Source organism: Cetorhinus maximus, chromosome 3 (genome assembly GCF_964194155.1).
Source record: "Cetorhinus maximus chromosome 3, sCetMax3.hap1.1, whole genome shotgun sequence".
NCBI classification, from domain to species: Eukaryota; Metazoa; Chordata; class Chondrichthyes; order Lamniformes; family Cetorhinidae; genus Cetorhinus; species Cetorhinus maximus.
Window position 1 is genome coordinate 30,586,498 of NC_135881.1, and position 15,281 is coordinate 30,601,778.

The following is a 15,281-nucleotide window of genomic DNA, read 5'->3' on the forward strand; positions in this document are numbered from 1 at the left end:
AGACTAGGAATTCTGCGATGGGTAACTCACCTCCTGATTCACCAAAGCCTGTCCACCATCTACATGGCACAAGCCAGGAGTGCGATGGAATACTCCACACTTGCATGGATGATTGCTGCTCCCACAACATTCAAGATGATTGACACCGTCCAGGACAAAGCAGCCCGCTTGATTGGCACCACATTCACAAACCTTCACTCCCTCCACCACCGTCGCACAGTAATAGCAATGTGTACCATCTACAAGACATACTGCAGGAATTCACCAAGGCTCTTTGGACAGCACTTTCTAAACCCACGACCAGTACCATCTAGAAGGACGAGGGCAACAGATAGGTGGTAACACCACAACCTGGAAGTTCCCCTCCAAGTCACTCACCATCCTGACTTGGAAACATATCACAGTTCCTTCACTGCCGCTGGTCAAAATCCTGGAACTCCCTTCCTAACAGCACTGTGGATGTACCTGCACCACAGGGACTCGGAAGTTCAAGAAGGCAGCTCACCACTACCTTCTCAAGGGCAATCAGGGATGGGCAATAAATGCTGGCCCAGCCAGTGAAGCCCACATCCCATGAATGAATAAAAAAAAAATTAGACATGATTCGACAATTGGAAAATATTTGTTAAATAATCCTCAGTGTGCTAAGAGTTATGCTGACAATCAAAGAACAGGGCCCTGTATATTAATATATATGGTGTCCAGTACATGTAAATGCGCCTTATTGCGAGCCCGATTGACTCTTAAATTGGTGGTCAGTGTAATTCTTAGCACACTTAAGATTATTTACAAATGTTGGTCAAAGGAATACACTTACAGCCAATTTACGATTGTCAATCGGGCTTGCGGTGTGGTGCATTCATGTGTACTGGAAGCTACATTTATTAATACACACGGCCCATTCTTTGCACACAGAAAGAACATGTACACATTTTTTAAAGTTCATTTACGGAATGTGGGTGTCACTGGCTAGGCCAGCATTTATTGCCCATTCCTAATTGCCCTTGTTTAGACGGCATTTAAGAGCCAACCACATTGCTGTGGGTCTGGAGTCACATGTAGGGCAGACCAGGTAAGGACAGCAGATTTCCTTCCCTAAAGGACATTAGTGAACCAGATGGATTTTTACAACAATCGACAATGGTTTCATGGTCATTGTTAAACTTTTAATTCCAGATTTTTATTGAAATTCAAATTCCACCATCTGCCATGGCAGGATTCGAGCCCATTGCACCCATTTCAGCTAAATAAGACGTGACAGCCATTTGCTCCTTCCTCAGGGCATTTCTTTGATCAATCAGGATCAAGCGGCCTGGTTTAAATTTCAAACAACGCTTGACAGTTAACTGTCAGTCACCATCACTGGCCCATTCGCCATGGCAATGCCTCTACCAATCAGAGTCCACTTGCCAACCAATCAGCACTCCCTTCACGTACAGTATAAATTGTTGTTTTCCCCTTATATTAGTATTCTCTCGAGTATCCTGATGAGTGCATGATGAAAAGCTTCGGCATTTTTTTTTCCAGCAATACTCAAGTTCTGCACTACCAAATGATAATCTGAAGATCCTTCTCCTGAAAGACTGGAGTGCACATCCATACCTTCACGCCCAAAATTCTTTGCAAAATGGGAGTCCATGTGTCCTTAAGCCACTTTAGCTTTGTAGCCACCTTTTCAAACGAAATGGAATATCTCTCAACTCTGTCATCAGTGAAGTTAGGCAATAGAAGAAGGCTCTTATGTCAAAGCTCCCAACAGGACATGATTCCTCATCCGAACTACTGGACTCTTTCATTCTGCTCCCTAAGCTTTTCTCTAGCCAATTCATGCTGTCTGATTTTTTTCTTTCTCTGCTTGAAACTCAAGCTAAAGCTTGCGCATTTCCATTTCTTTTGCTCTTTCTTTTATTTGTTCGTCTTTTTCCAATTCAAACTTTTTCAGTTCTTTTTCAAGTTCAAGTGTTTTCATTTCTCTATCTCAAATTGCTTCATCTGCAACTGAATTCTGACTAACTCAACCGAATTGCTTTCTGGATTAACTTTTTCTTCTTCCAATCTTAGATGCTGCGCTATTACCTCAATTATGTCTGATTTCTTAGCCCCTGCTTTTCTCTCCATCTCCAACTCTTCACTAGTACAATTAACCTAGCCTTGGTTAAAAGCTGCAAATCACTCAGGAATAAATCTTCCCTTTCCAGAAAAGTCTTAGCTCAAGACAAAGTCATTCTGCTTTTCAATCGGTATAGTGAAATTCACCATGGGAATCTTATAAGCCTTAACTTCAGGAAGTATCAGCACTCGTATTTGTCTTTGGATTCGAAATCCCAGACGAGCCCCTAATTTATGTTATGATCCTTGGCCAGGCCCCAGGTTGTGGGGGAGATCCGATCAGGAACTAGTAACGTTATGTTTAAAGCAGAAAGAAGTTTGAGAATCAAAAAAGCCACAAGATTCCAGGGGTATGGAACAAACAAAAATAAACTTTACTATACAAGTTCAGAAAGATTAAAACATTACAATGTTTATCTTATATTCTAACTTTCAGGGTAAGTATGAGTTACATGTGATTTAACAGGCAAATTGTGGTCGAATACCCACACTACAGAACAAACGGCAGATGTGACCAAAACAGATCCAATGGATTTCTCAACAACCCACCCAGAAATTTGTCACATTGTGAGCTAACCAATCTCACTGAACCTTGGTCTCCCCAAGGTAGGTCTCAAATCTCCATATTCAAAGATCTGGCCTTGGAATTCTCTCCAAAACTCACTTCCACTTAGAGAGAACAAGAACCCACCTCACAGGGTTTTAATCTTGTCTTCTGAGATTCTTTTCCCTTGGATTCTAAGTACATAGAATCACCTCACCTACCAAGCACAATCTCAGATCTTCAGCCGTGCCAGCAGAACACCACTGCCCAAAGGGTAACCTTTACCCCGACGGCCCACAGCATGGAGTCACCAACCTTCAGCTGCCTTCTCTCATGCACGCTTCACTTAATGTCTACTCCCTGCAGCTCACTCTTTAATTTGAAACCTTTTTCTCTTCTCCTTTCTTTTAACATAACGGGACTTATGTCCGTCCCGTTTTTAATCCCTTCCCTGGGACTTCCTTTTGGGGCCTCTCCCTGTCCCCCTCCCTGGTTTGGGACCTCTCCCTGTCCCCCTCCCTGGTTTGGGACCTCTCCCTGTCCCCCTCCCATGTTCCTCTACCTGGGACACCTACTAGATAATGGTGCCCCGTACGCAAGTTACCCGACCTGCCTTTTTCGTGCTGTTATTCTTTGTTCACGCACAGCCGTGCAGGGCCGGTCCTCAAACTGAAGAACAAAGAATAACTGATGTGCAGACGTGCGACCTGTTCCCAGCCGGCGCATGCACGGCAGACCTGAGATTCATAGGGAATCGGAGTTCCCAACCTCCAAACTAAGATAAGTATAGGTTTCATCACACCTGCCATTCTCACTCACTCTGGGCAAACACTTGATCTCTTTACTGCAACCATTAACCATTCCCTACGTTTTGCTGCATGACATTTTGTCATTTAATCTCTCCCGCCCCCTACCCTATTATAGACCTTCTCTTTCGTTCTTCCTCCCCCTTCCCCCTTTCAACGGCATATAGCCTACCACATTTCTACCTTCCTTCAGTTCTGAAGAAGAGCCTTATTCAACTGAAAATGTTAACTGTTTCTCTCTCCACAGACGCTGCCAGGCCTGCTGAGTATTTCCATCGTTTTCTGCTTTTATTTCAGATCTCCAGCATTGGTAGTATTTTGCTTTTGTTAACAGTTATGTTATGAAATCTGAACAACTCTCATGAATATTGTAACAGTTTAAAAGATAATAAAAATAAGAATAAAAATAGTTAGTTGACCTAATCCAAACTTGACTCTAAAGGTAATGAAATTTTCCGGCAATAGCTTGCAAACTCTGATCCTGCCGCCACCCCCATCTGTGTCCCAAATCTCTACCCAAGAACCAATCATCACAGATGAGCAGAATAAAGGTCAGCAGTGTACACACCCTATGTCATTGAGATTGATCACCGTCAAAACCAATAAAGTTTAGAAAGAAAAGCTCTCATTACAAAGTGATTGTAGTTGATATGGGCACGCAAAATCAATATGTGGTTAAAATGCAGAGCAAACTATCACACAGAGTAGCTGAGGCGAATAGCATAGATGCATTTAAGATAAGTTAGATAAGTACATGAGGGAAAAAGGAATAGAAGGTAATGCTGATCCGGTTAGATGAAGAAAGACAAGAGGAGGCACGTGTGCAGCACAAATACCAGAAGAGGCCAGTTGGACCGAATAGCCTATTTTTATGCTGTAAATTCTACATAAAATGCTGGGCCAAAACAGTTCTAAATCTCGCATATAAAACAGATGGTTAAAAGATCATACTGTAGCACTACACGACACTACTATAGTTGATTCTGTGCTGCAAAACACATGCATCTTCGCTAGGCAGGCTTTTGCCCCCAAGAACGGAATCGAACTAGAAAGATTTGACCTACAGGAGGACAGTTTCTACAAACCATAATCAAAAGGAGAAAAACAGCAAACTGAAAATCCAGCCAATACTTATTTTTTTTAGAAATATCTATTCTTCAGATATGAGCCAATACTAAAAAGGCTGCATGTATCATCTATCCCCAGCTGACCCTGAGCAGGTGGCTAGCTTTCTCCTTGAATTGTGGTCCTTGTGATGATGACCCATCCATAGTTTCAGCAAGGAAGTTCCAGGGTTCTTACCCAGCAACAATGAAGGAACATGTCCAACTTGGGATGGCATGCAACTTGAAGGGGAGCTAAAGGTGATAATGTTTCTAAAACCTTGCCATTCTGGTCCATCTCAACAGCAGAGTTGAGAGAAGCAAGGTGCTGCCGAAGTAACATTGATGAGTTTCTGTATTTGCATCCTGTAAATCGTACATACTGCAGTGCACTGGTGGAAGAGGGGATGGATGTTGGGTCCAGCAGCAAAAGCAACAATGAAGCAAATTGCTCTGTGCAGTATGGGGTCAATCTGAGTTTTGTTCAGATGCGAGTAGTGGATATTCCACCGCTTACAGCATTTAAACATTGTACTTGCAGACATGACAGGCCAAATGACCACCTTCTGCATTGTAACAATTCTGAGACTCTTCAAGGGGTCAGGTGGTGTGTCACTCCTTGCACTGCCCAGCTTAAACCATGTGCAAGGCCACTGTTACTCTCACGGCCATGCTGGCTGGTTGGGTTGATCCCATGGTCAATGATGCTGTTAATGTTGATGGCGGAATACTTAGCGATGGCTGTGCCTTTGAATGTCACGGGAAGTTGGCTAGAATTTGCAATGATCATTACCAACCAATTAGGTGGCACAAATGTTACTTGGTAGTTCTCTGCCCAAGTCTGGGTATTATCCAAGTCCTGTTGTAGGCTGGCATGTGCAGCTTCATTATCATTGAAATGAAGCTTTTTTATTTCTTATTCATTCATGGGATGTGGGTGTCGCTGGCTAGGGCAGCATTTATTGTCCATCCCTAACTGCCCTCGAGAAGGTGGCGGTGAGCAGTCTTCTTGAACCGCTGCCAATGTTCATCGGTGGTGGAGGGAGTGAGTGTTTGTGGATAGGGTGCCAATCCAGTGGGCTTCTTTGTCCTGGATGGTATCAAACTTCTTGACTGTTGCTGGAGCTGCACTCATCCAGGCAAGTGGAGAGTATTCCATCACACTCCTGACATGTGCCTTGTCGATGGTGGACAGGCTTAGGGGAGTCAGGAGGTGAGTTATTCACCGCAGAATTCCTAGCCTCTGACCTGCTCTTTTAGCCACAGTATTTATATGGCTGGTCCATTCAGTTTCTGGTCAATGGTAACCCCCAGGATGTTGATTGTGGGGGATTCATCTAAGGTAATGCCATTGAATGTCAAGGGACAATGGTTAGATTCTCTCTTGATGGAGAGGGTCATTGCCTGGCACTTGTGTGCCACTTGTCAGCCCAGGTCCAGGTCTTGCTGCATTTGGACATGGACAGCTTCAGTATGACTATTATAACTAAAAAAAAAAAGAGCACGTATCTCCACTCTTTTCATAGCACAATAAATATTCTACAAAATACCATAACAACCTTATTGTTCCAGGGAAGGCTTAGACTGTGAGAAGAAATTGGATCATGTAAAATGAAATGTCAAATCCTTTGTTTTCCACTTGATTCCATTCATGACCAAAGACACGAGTCTGCTGGAAACCCAAAACTCTCAAGGATACGAATATAACATTCAGATATTAAATGAAGTGGAGTATCCCACTGGCTGCTCACTGTTCAGTGTTCGCTGTTATTTTACAACCCTCCATTTATTTGATGATTGAAGGGCACTAACAGGCAAAATAATCTCAAGTCATTTAAATTTACTTTATATTGCAGAGTAGCACTCAGCATATTTTTAAAATTATGACAAACACATTTATGATTTGAATTGAAAGCTTCTTTGCAAATGCACTCTTTGATAATTAGGCATATTATTATCTGCTTAACATATTTTGCTCATGCTGTTAAATGGTCACCCTTTCTTTACAGGTGACTTAGCATACCTGGAGGTTGTGGCAAGTAAGCCCCAAGCAGTTTGGATTTCTTCTTTTCGTAACCTTTCTGTGTGATGTCTCCTGCAAATGAAAGAAAACAAACCATTATTAAATGAAAACATGCAGAATAAATTACCGTGTTGAGGTCTGTTACGTTCCATCAAAACAGCTGCTTTGGCACTTCTCATCAAATCAGCCCATCCTGGGTCATAGTCTTCTGAAATCCTTATCCACACATGTGATCATTTTGCTAAATGAAACCTAGTGCAATTTGTTTCAGCAGAACTGGGTAGGCTTGTGGTTTTAAATCCTTGCTGGCTAGTCATGAGCAGATTTTCAGAATAACACAGGCACTTTCATTAAAGTAATCAACAATGAATTATGCATTAGTTATGGGCTTGTAATCGCTGTCAAAATGAATTATCTACCAGGCCCAATCATTTCTATTTAATAAAGGTAGAAAGTTCCAGAAATAGACAGTACTTCCATCAGCATCAGAAAAGGGAAAAAAAAAGATAGGTTCATGTTTTGACTAAAAACCTTTTTAATCAGACCAGGTCTCACAAAGGATCTCTGCTCAAAACGTTAACATTTCTATTCTTCTAACAGATGCTGACAGATCTGCAATGTGTTTCCAACATTTTGTTTTCCTTTCAGTTTCCAACATTTGAATTTTTTAAAAGCATCTTTCATTAGTGGGTAATTAGATTATCATAACTCAAATCACACCCAATGTGTCAGAAAACAACCAACACTTGGGCAACTGGAGTAATATGAAAATAATGATCACAGCTATCCCAAGGAGTTCACTAGAGTCATCCAATTAACATCCAGTTTGTCATCCATTCTTGTCCGGGTCCACATGTGCTAAACTTTGACATTATATATATTTCAGTTTACCATGTATCTATTGGATATTCATAAGCACCAACATTTCTAGATGGATTTTCCATTCTGCGCCTATAATCTCATTTATGCTACTTCCTCTCTCCCTTCCCAAATAAAAACACTATGAATTTTGTTGTGAAATAATAGTGATTTTTTTCAGTCATTCTTAGGATGTGAGTGTTGCCCATCCTTAATTTCCCTTGAAAAGGTGGTGAACTGCAGCATTTCCATGCGTTGCAAGTACAGCCAGAGTGCTGCTTAGGAAAGGGGTTCCAGGATTTTGAACCAGCAACAGGAGAATACAGGATACTTCACAGTGCCTTCCAAACTACCACCTTGAAGAACAAGAGCAGAACACCACAATTTGCAAGTTCCCCTCCAAGTCACACAGCATCCTGACTTGGAAATAGATCACCTTTTACTGTCACTGTGTTGAAATCCTGGGGAGGTGGTGGTGTAGAAGTATTGTCACTGGGCTGGTAATCCAGAGACCCAGGGTAACACTTTGGGGACCGGGGTTCTAATCCCACCACGGCAGATGGTGGAATTTGAATTCAATAAAAATCTGGAATTAAAAGTCTAATGATGACCACGAAATGATTGTTGCTTGTTCACTAATGTCCTTCAGGGAAGGAAATCTGCTGTCCTCACCTGGTCTGGCCTACATGTGACTCCAGACCCACAGCAATGTAATTGACTCTTAAATGCCTTCTGAATAAGGGCAATCAGGATTAGGCAATAAATGCTGGCCTAGCCAGCGACACCCACATCCCACGAATAAAAAAAAAACTGCCTTCCTAACAACACTGTGGGTGTACCTTCATCACGTGAACTGCAGCAGAGGTGGCTCACCACCACCTTCTCAAGGGCAATTGGGAATTGGAAATAAATGCTGGCCTAGGCAGCGAAGCCCACATCCAATGAAAGAATAAATAAAAATGATCAGGTTGCTGCCGTTCTTTCAGTTACATTAATGACTGACCGGAATCAGCCATACAGTACTACCTGGATAAAGGGTATATCTGCTTTTGAATGTGTAATTTATAATTAATATTGACTGTGATTTGCTTGTTAATTCATGTTTAATTTATGTTGATTTTGGTTTGATTGTTGAAGTAAAAGTTATGAAAAAGTGAAATCTTGTCCATTTTCATTGGGGTCATTTGGTAAATTCATTTCTTTTGGCTTGTTGATTTCCATGGAGATCATAATACCATGCTATGAAAGGTAGAATCTAATTAAATTAAAGTTATCAAACTTTTTCCAAAGATGTAGTAGTTTCATTTAAAAATCTCTTCAAAATATATACTGACAAAAGTGTAAAGAAGATTTTAAAACCATACAAATAAAAAAACTAAATGACAGGTTGCTTAGCTTAATTTTTGTTTTAAATAAAAAGACACTAATTATCTTCTTCAAAGAGAGCTAGACCAATTAAATATGTGACAATCAGATTAATAATAAGTTGGTTCATAACTTCCTCTATACATAAACTGCAATGATTTTTTTTATTCATTCATGGGATGTGGGCTTCGCTGGCTGGGCCAGCATTTATTGCCCATCCCTAGTTGCCCTCGAGAAGGTGGTGGTGAGCTGCCTTCTTGAACCGCTGCAGTCCATGTGGTGTAGGTACACCCACAGTGCTATCAAGTGCTATTGCACCAACAACTATGTTTAGTCATATTTGGAAGCTATTATATAGACCACCTTGCAATGTCTTTGGTACTACCACTTAGTGCTACTGTATTAGTGCAGAGTAAAACTGCTTTCTGGTCTCCTGACCTGGATACACTGCAGAAGACATCACTCCAAATTCCAGAATGAAAAGCCACTCCAAGATATAACTTCATGTAGTACATCCACTGATCCTTAATCTTGCATTTAACTCTTTTAAAATATACAAATTTTAGATGCACAAAAATGGTGAGTTTTGCATTTTTAATTTTAAATATTTTTATTCATTTTTTTTCTGTCAAATAAGGTGCATTATCTGAAAGGGTCCAGAAAGATCAATGCATTAAATTCACACATTACTGCTCAGATTATGTATCTTCTTATATATTACTATAGATACAATCTCATGTAATTCGCATGAAAACATTTTTTCTAACCTTTACACTCTGAAAGGAACTCAAATATGCATTACCACCGGAGGGAATTAAATGAAGGATCTGAAGGAGGGAACTAACTCCTTTTGTTTTACAGTCCGTCATTCCTGCTATGGAATGTATTTGGGTTTCAGCTATCTCAGGAAATCTATTTATATCAAATTAGCTGAAAGGGCACTTTACTGCACAAGAGCTTGTAAAGATCAAATGAACTAGAGTGGCAGTGCTTTAAATATTTCATATAAATTGTGTTTTTAACTTGGTTTGGTATCTGCACAATGTGGACTGTAAACATCAAGCAACTGACAGTTTTATATATATTCTTTCACTTAAGACACCTTTGCTGTCTTTCTCAACATGCAATTGGTGGACCAATTTAGGAGTTTTTTGACACATCGACCGATTCTGATAGAAATTCATATTTAACACTTTCCATGGATTTTTCTCCAACAGATTTACCTAGGCTGGCATGAATGCAGGAAGAGGTCCGTCAATTTATTTTTGGCACTGCTTAAGCTTGCCTTCCCTTCCTTCATGATTGCTCAGGCAACAGCAATACCTTTCTTGATGTCAGAAAGGTGAAATAAACCATCCTCCCAACGAAAAATAACTTTGCAAGCTTTTTAAGGAAACGAAATGAAAGATGAAAAATTGAAGCTCCAGGAAATATTAGAGAGATTACAGATTTAATAGAGGTGTTTAAAATCATGAAGGATGGTACTGGGTTGCCAGTGGTCAAGGGGTCTAGAATGAGGAAACACAAGGTTAAACATAAAATATTTAGGATAAAGACATTTCGATTGTCAACAAACCAACCAGACTATCACTTAGCCGAAGTTGCCTCAACAGTTCCACTCCATACCCAACTGCTCACTGCCCCATTAACAAAGTCAATTTACTTCTACCAGAATTGGCTGACAAAGAGACACTATTTTCCTCCAATCCCCAAAGTCCATTCTAGAGTTCTTCCACTCCTATCCTCTCAAATCAACATGGCACTGCTTTCATCTCTCACCAATTCAGTTAAGATGGTTGTCAAGCCAGCAAATTACTTCCTATCCCACCATAAACTGCTCTTCACTTTCTCTCCTCAAACTGTTATCAGCTTCTGCCCTTTCCTTTCATTGCCATGCAGCTTCCATCAACATCTATCTCTTTCTGCTGCCTACTCCACTTCATTTTCATTCACCTCCTTCCACTGTTATCCATATTCCCTCCGACTTATAGGTACAAGAATAATGATGTTGAAATTCACTGATAAAACCAAATTAGGGAGCACAGCCAACAGGAGGACAATTCCAGGAGTAGATAGGTTAGTAGAGAACAGGTAAGTGTCAAATATTATTTCATGTAGAAGAATATGAAGTAACACATTGAGGAAATTGAAATATGCCCTAATTAGTAAAATTCTTAACAGAATGAAAGAACCAACAGATCTACTGTTACACATTACTAGATCCTTAATGGTAGAAGTGTAGGTGGAAAAGGCCATAAAAAAGGTTTAGCTATAAATGCATTTAACCTAAAGGCACACAAATGATGCTGAATTTGCAAAATGGTTAAGCCACAATGGGAATTTTGTTTGCAGTTTCAAGCACTTCATTATACGGGGGATGTTAAGAGATGAAAAGAGTAAAAAAATTCGCTGGAATGCCAGAAATGAGAGATTATTGCCATGATAGAATCTTATAAAACTGGTGCTTTTCTTTTTACTAGAATAGAAGATTACAAAGGTAATAACAGAGATTTTCAAAATTATGAAAGGTTTTGAGAGGTTAAACAGTGTGAAATTGCATTCACTGTTTTGATAACAAAAGAATATAGATTAGTGATTGTCAGAGAAGCAAGGGCAAAACAAGATGATTTCCCACCCCCCCCCCCCCTTAGATAACGTATTAGAAATGGATTTCTGGATTACAAGCAGTTATTGATGTTTCATCATCTAAAAGGGAACTAGATAAATAGTTGAAAAGGAAGAATGTAAAAGAGTACAGGAAAAGGTCAAATAAATGGAATTAGTGTAGGTAGCTCCGGTTGAAGCTCTGACACACCAGCACAGGGTCAATAGACTCCTTTCTGCGTGATTCTAAATGGCATTTTAAGTCCGCAGCCTTCAATACCGATGCAATGACATTCTGTTACAGATGATTCAGCACTAATTTGTCCAGCCATCAGAGATAAAAGACGTTTTTCCAAGGGAGAGGTCGCATTAACTGAGTGGAACATGTTTTTACTTACTCCTGTGCACAGTATCTTTCACTGCTTGGATTGTTTCACATGCAGCATGTCACCATTTGCAGGCAGACAATCCCTAGTGATTCGGTACAGAGTCTTTGCCTACATTTCTGTACAGTATGTAGCCTGCAGCGTTGGTCTCAAGCAGACATCTCTCTCTGTAGGACACCACAAGAAACCCACAAGACTAGAGTGATCAGAATTTCACTACACTACCAAGCATGAGTTAGAATTTTATTTGAGGACAAAAATATCCACTTGTCTTGTTTCACAATTAAGACAGCAAATATACCCTCCTAATCAATCTTTATTAAACTATAACAACAATAAAGCAACATTAGATTAGATTCCAGGGCTTGACCCTCATTCTGGGTTGAGTTAGCAAATCTAACTAAGACAAACCAGCAGTGGGAATTTCCAGAGCTGGTTCCGTGTCCCTGGGTCAGGAAAAAGGAAAAAATCAGCATGAGTTCTTGACCCTGAAGTGACAGCTGCCATGTGACTCCTACTGCTAAGTGTATCTGGTCAGCAAAGGTCACAATTTTTTCCATTCTTAATCCACAGTCAAACAGCCTGCTGGCAATCACAATCTCAACTCAGGCATAAATAATGGCATGATAGCTTTGGGCCATCAGCAGTCACAGAACTGAATTCCAATGAGTCATCAGTGAGGGCTAGGGATGTGGGGGTTGGGAGGGGGTTTGCGGGAGGGGATAGTGGAAGGGAAAAGAATATGCAGGGCAAAAGCAATGATAGTGCTTTGCGCTTCACATTCAATCTTACTGTGGTTTGCTTGCATGTTTCATATAAATCAGTAAAAGGTTGTCTATTGCAGCTAATTCTGAGATTCCCAAGTCAGTTCAAGACATGCAATCTAAAGCTTTCTTCACTTAACATGCCTCATAATGTCCAAGAAAAACAGGTTAGGAAGGGCCTTGGGATCCAATTTATATCCAACAAATCGGCTGACTTCAATTATGAGTCATATCCCACAGTTCATCATTATCCATTCTGTTCGCAGCACACACTAAATGAATGCACTTAAAATTAAAATGATGCAAGTCAGGCTAAATTTTAAATGAAAACGTAAATAGATGCAACTTGCAAATGGTCCAGTGATAACGCAGAGAGACTATCCCCTGTATAGCTGCTGTCTCTGTTCTTAATTCTGATACCATGCAGCAACCCTAATATCATTTGATGACATCATCATATGAAGTAACTGGGTAACAAGTTACTCAATCCATATCTAAACATTGTGAAACTCTGCCCAATGAATTGGGTGGGGGGATGTTTAGGGCAGCACTAACACTACCTGTCAGAAATGGTGGCATAGCAATACTGTCACCGGGCTGGTAATTCAGAGTCCCAGGCTAATGATCTGGGGACATGGGTTTAAATCTCACCATTCAATTAATTAATTAAATCTGGAATCGGAAGTTAGTCTCAGTAATGGTCACCATGAAACTATCAATTGTTTTAAAACTCATCTGGTTCACTAGTGTCCTTTAGGGAAGGAAATCTGCTGCCCTTACCTGGTCTGGCCAGACCCACAGCAATGTGGTTGACTCTTAACTGCTCTCAAGGTAAATTAGGGATGGGCAACAAATGCTGGCCTTGCCAGTGGCATGCACATCCCATGGATGAATATTAGAAAAAATCCAGACAACCAGAGGAGAAAGCGTGTTTAATGCAAAATGACTATTTCTCTGGTGTAATGGCTTGAAGTACCAGACAGGTTTCAACAAGAAACAGATAATCTTTATTACAGAGAGCTTTTCAGATGCTACATGCTTGAACCAGGTCCTCGACCAGAAGCCCCACCCCCCCAGATTACCTGCACTTAGGGCTCATTGGTTGGAGCCTCCAAGAAAAATCACATGACTCCTGATAGACAGTAGGAGGGGCTATACCTTCAGTTACTACATTTCCTCCCCCTTTAGTTTTTTTTACAGTTTCTATTTACAGAGAACATTTGAATACTCAACAATATATACATATATACAACTCAGGTGATTAAAGGTTAAGTCTTTGCGGCGCTTTCCTTATTCTGTTAGAGCGGCGTAGTTCCAACACTTGAGGTTCTTCCACTGGATCAACATGATCAGGAACTGCAGCACCAGATACATCATTAGAAAGTAGCAGTTCAGGATTTGGCAAGTCTACAGAGACATCGGGCATGTCTATTCTAGGTCAATCTGTCACCTCAGGGATTAATGGTGTGATGTTAGTCACAGGCGGAATAGTTGGTTGTTGGAATGTCTTTCTATTCCGAAGATGGTCCACATGTTTTCGAACAATTCTGTCTTCCACTTCCACCTGGAAGGGCAAGGGACCATTTTCCGAGACAATTGTTTCAGGAGCCCGACAAGGTTCACTTCCAAAATTCTGCATGAAAACTGTCTCCGAGAGCGAATCTGCGAGCTTTGCTTTGAATATTGAGATTCAATTTTTGATTACTCTGATTCTTCTCTACCTTCACCTCTATGTTTAGAAACACCAGACTTAACCTTGTACGTAGGCGACATTTCATCAATAATTCAGACGGCATTGAACCCATAGTTGAATGAGGCATTGTAAGATAACTGAGAAGAAAGCAGGAAAGTCAAGTTTCTAGAGTACCTTCTGATAACCTCTTCATTCCAGATTTGAAAGTTTGCACAGCTCTCTCAGCTAAACCATTTGATGAGGGATATGGTTCTGTTTTAATATGTCCGATTCCATTTAAACTCATTAATCTCCGAAACCCTCTACCGGTAAAGACTGTACCATTATCAGAAACGCCGACTTCCGATAAGTCATGTATACTAAAACAATGATGCAGCTTTTCGATAGTTGCGCTTGATGTCAGCGATCTGACTTCATACACATCCATCCATTTAGAATACACATCTAAGATCAATAAAAACATGGTACCTAAGAATGGTCCTACATAATCAATATGTAGTCTAACCCAGGGTCAACCAGGCCACTCCCACAGATGCAGTGGAGCTGAAACAGGCAACTTCTGTTCTTGCTGACAATGGAGACAGTGCTTGACCATGTCTTCAATGTCACTGTCAATGCCTGGCCACTGTGAAGTTCTGTCAAGAGTGGTTCTCGTCCTTGCGAAGGGACAACACTTGATCCCCACAATATTCCACCTTGACAAAACTGTATTTCAGGCATGGAATGACCCCTTATAGACAATAGGAGAGGCTATACCTTCAGTTACTACACTGGCTAGCAGGGCCAAAGCATAAATTAATGCCAATATATCTCTCTTTAACACTGAGGCAAATCAGAAGACTGTACTTTCCTTTTACTGACACAAAGTTTATTGGCTAGGTTTTGGTAATTGAATCAGTTAGTTCTTCTCAGTATCTGGCAGAGCCTACCATTTTATCAAAAAATGAAAACAACATCACAACAGTAATCTCCAATTTTGCAGTTTGTTAATTAATGATTTATACTTAACAAAATTCAATGTTGTTC

General features: G+C 40.6%; 1 protein-coding gene across 4 annotated transcripts in view; it reads right to left on the reverse strand.

Annotated features, from left to right (window-relative positions):
* The window catches only part of LOC144677193 (disco-interacting protein 2 homolog C), a 589,517-nt gene that overhangs the window by 257,771 nt on the left and 316,465 nt on the right, over positions 1–15,281 (reverse strand). For all 4 annotated transcript variants that reach the window (XM_078537402.1, XM_078537389.1, XM_078537398.1 and 1 more), the window contains exon 2: positions 6,586–6,657. In XM_078537402.1, the coding sequence (XP_078393528.1) occupies positions 6,586–6,657 (72 nt within the window). The remainder of the gene's footprint in view (positions 1–6,585; positions 6,658–15,281) is intronic.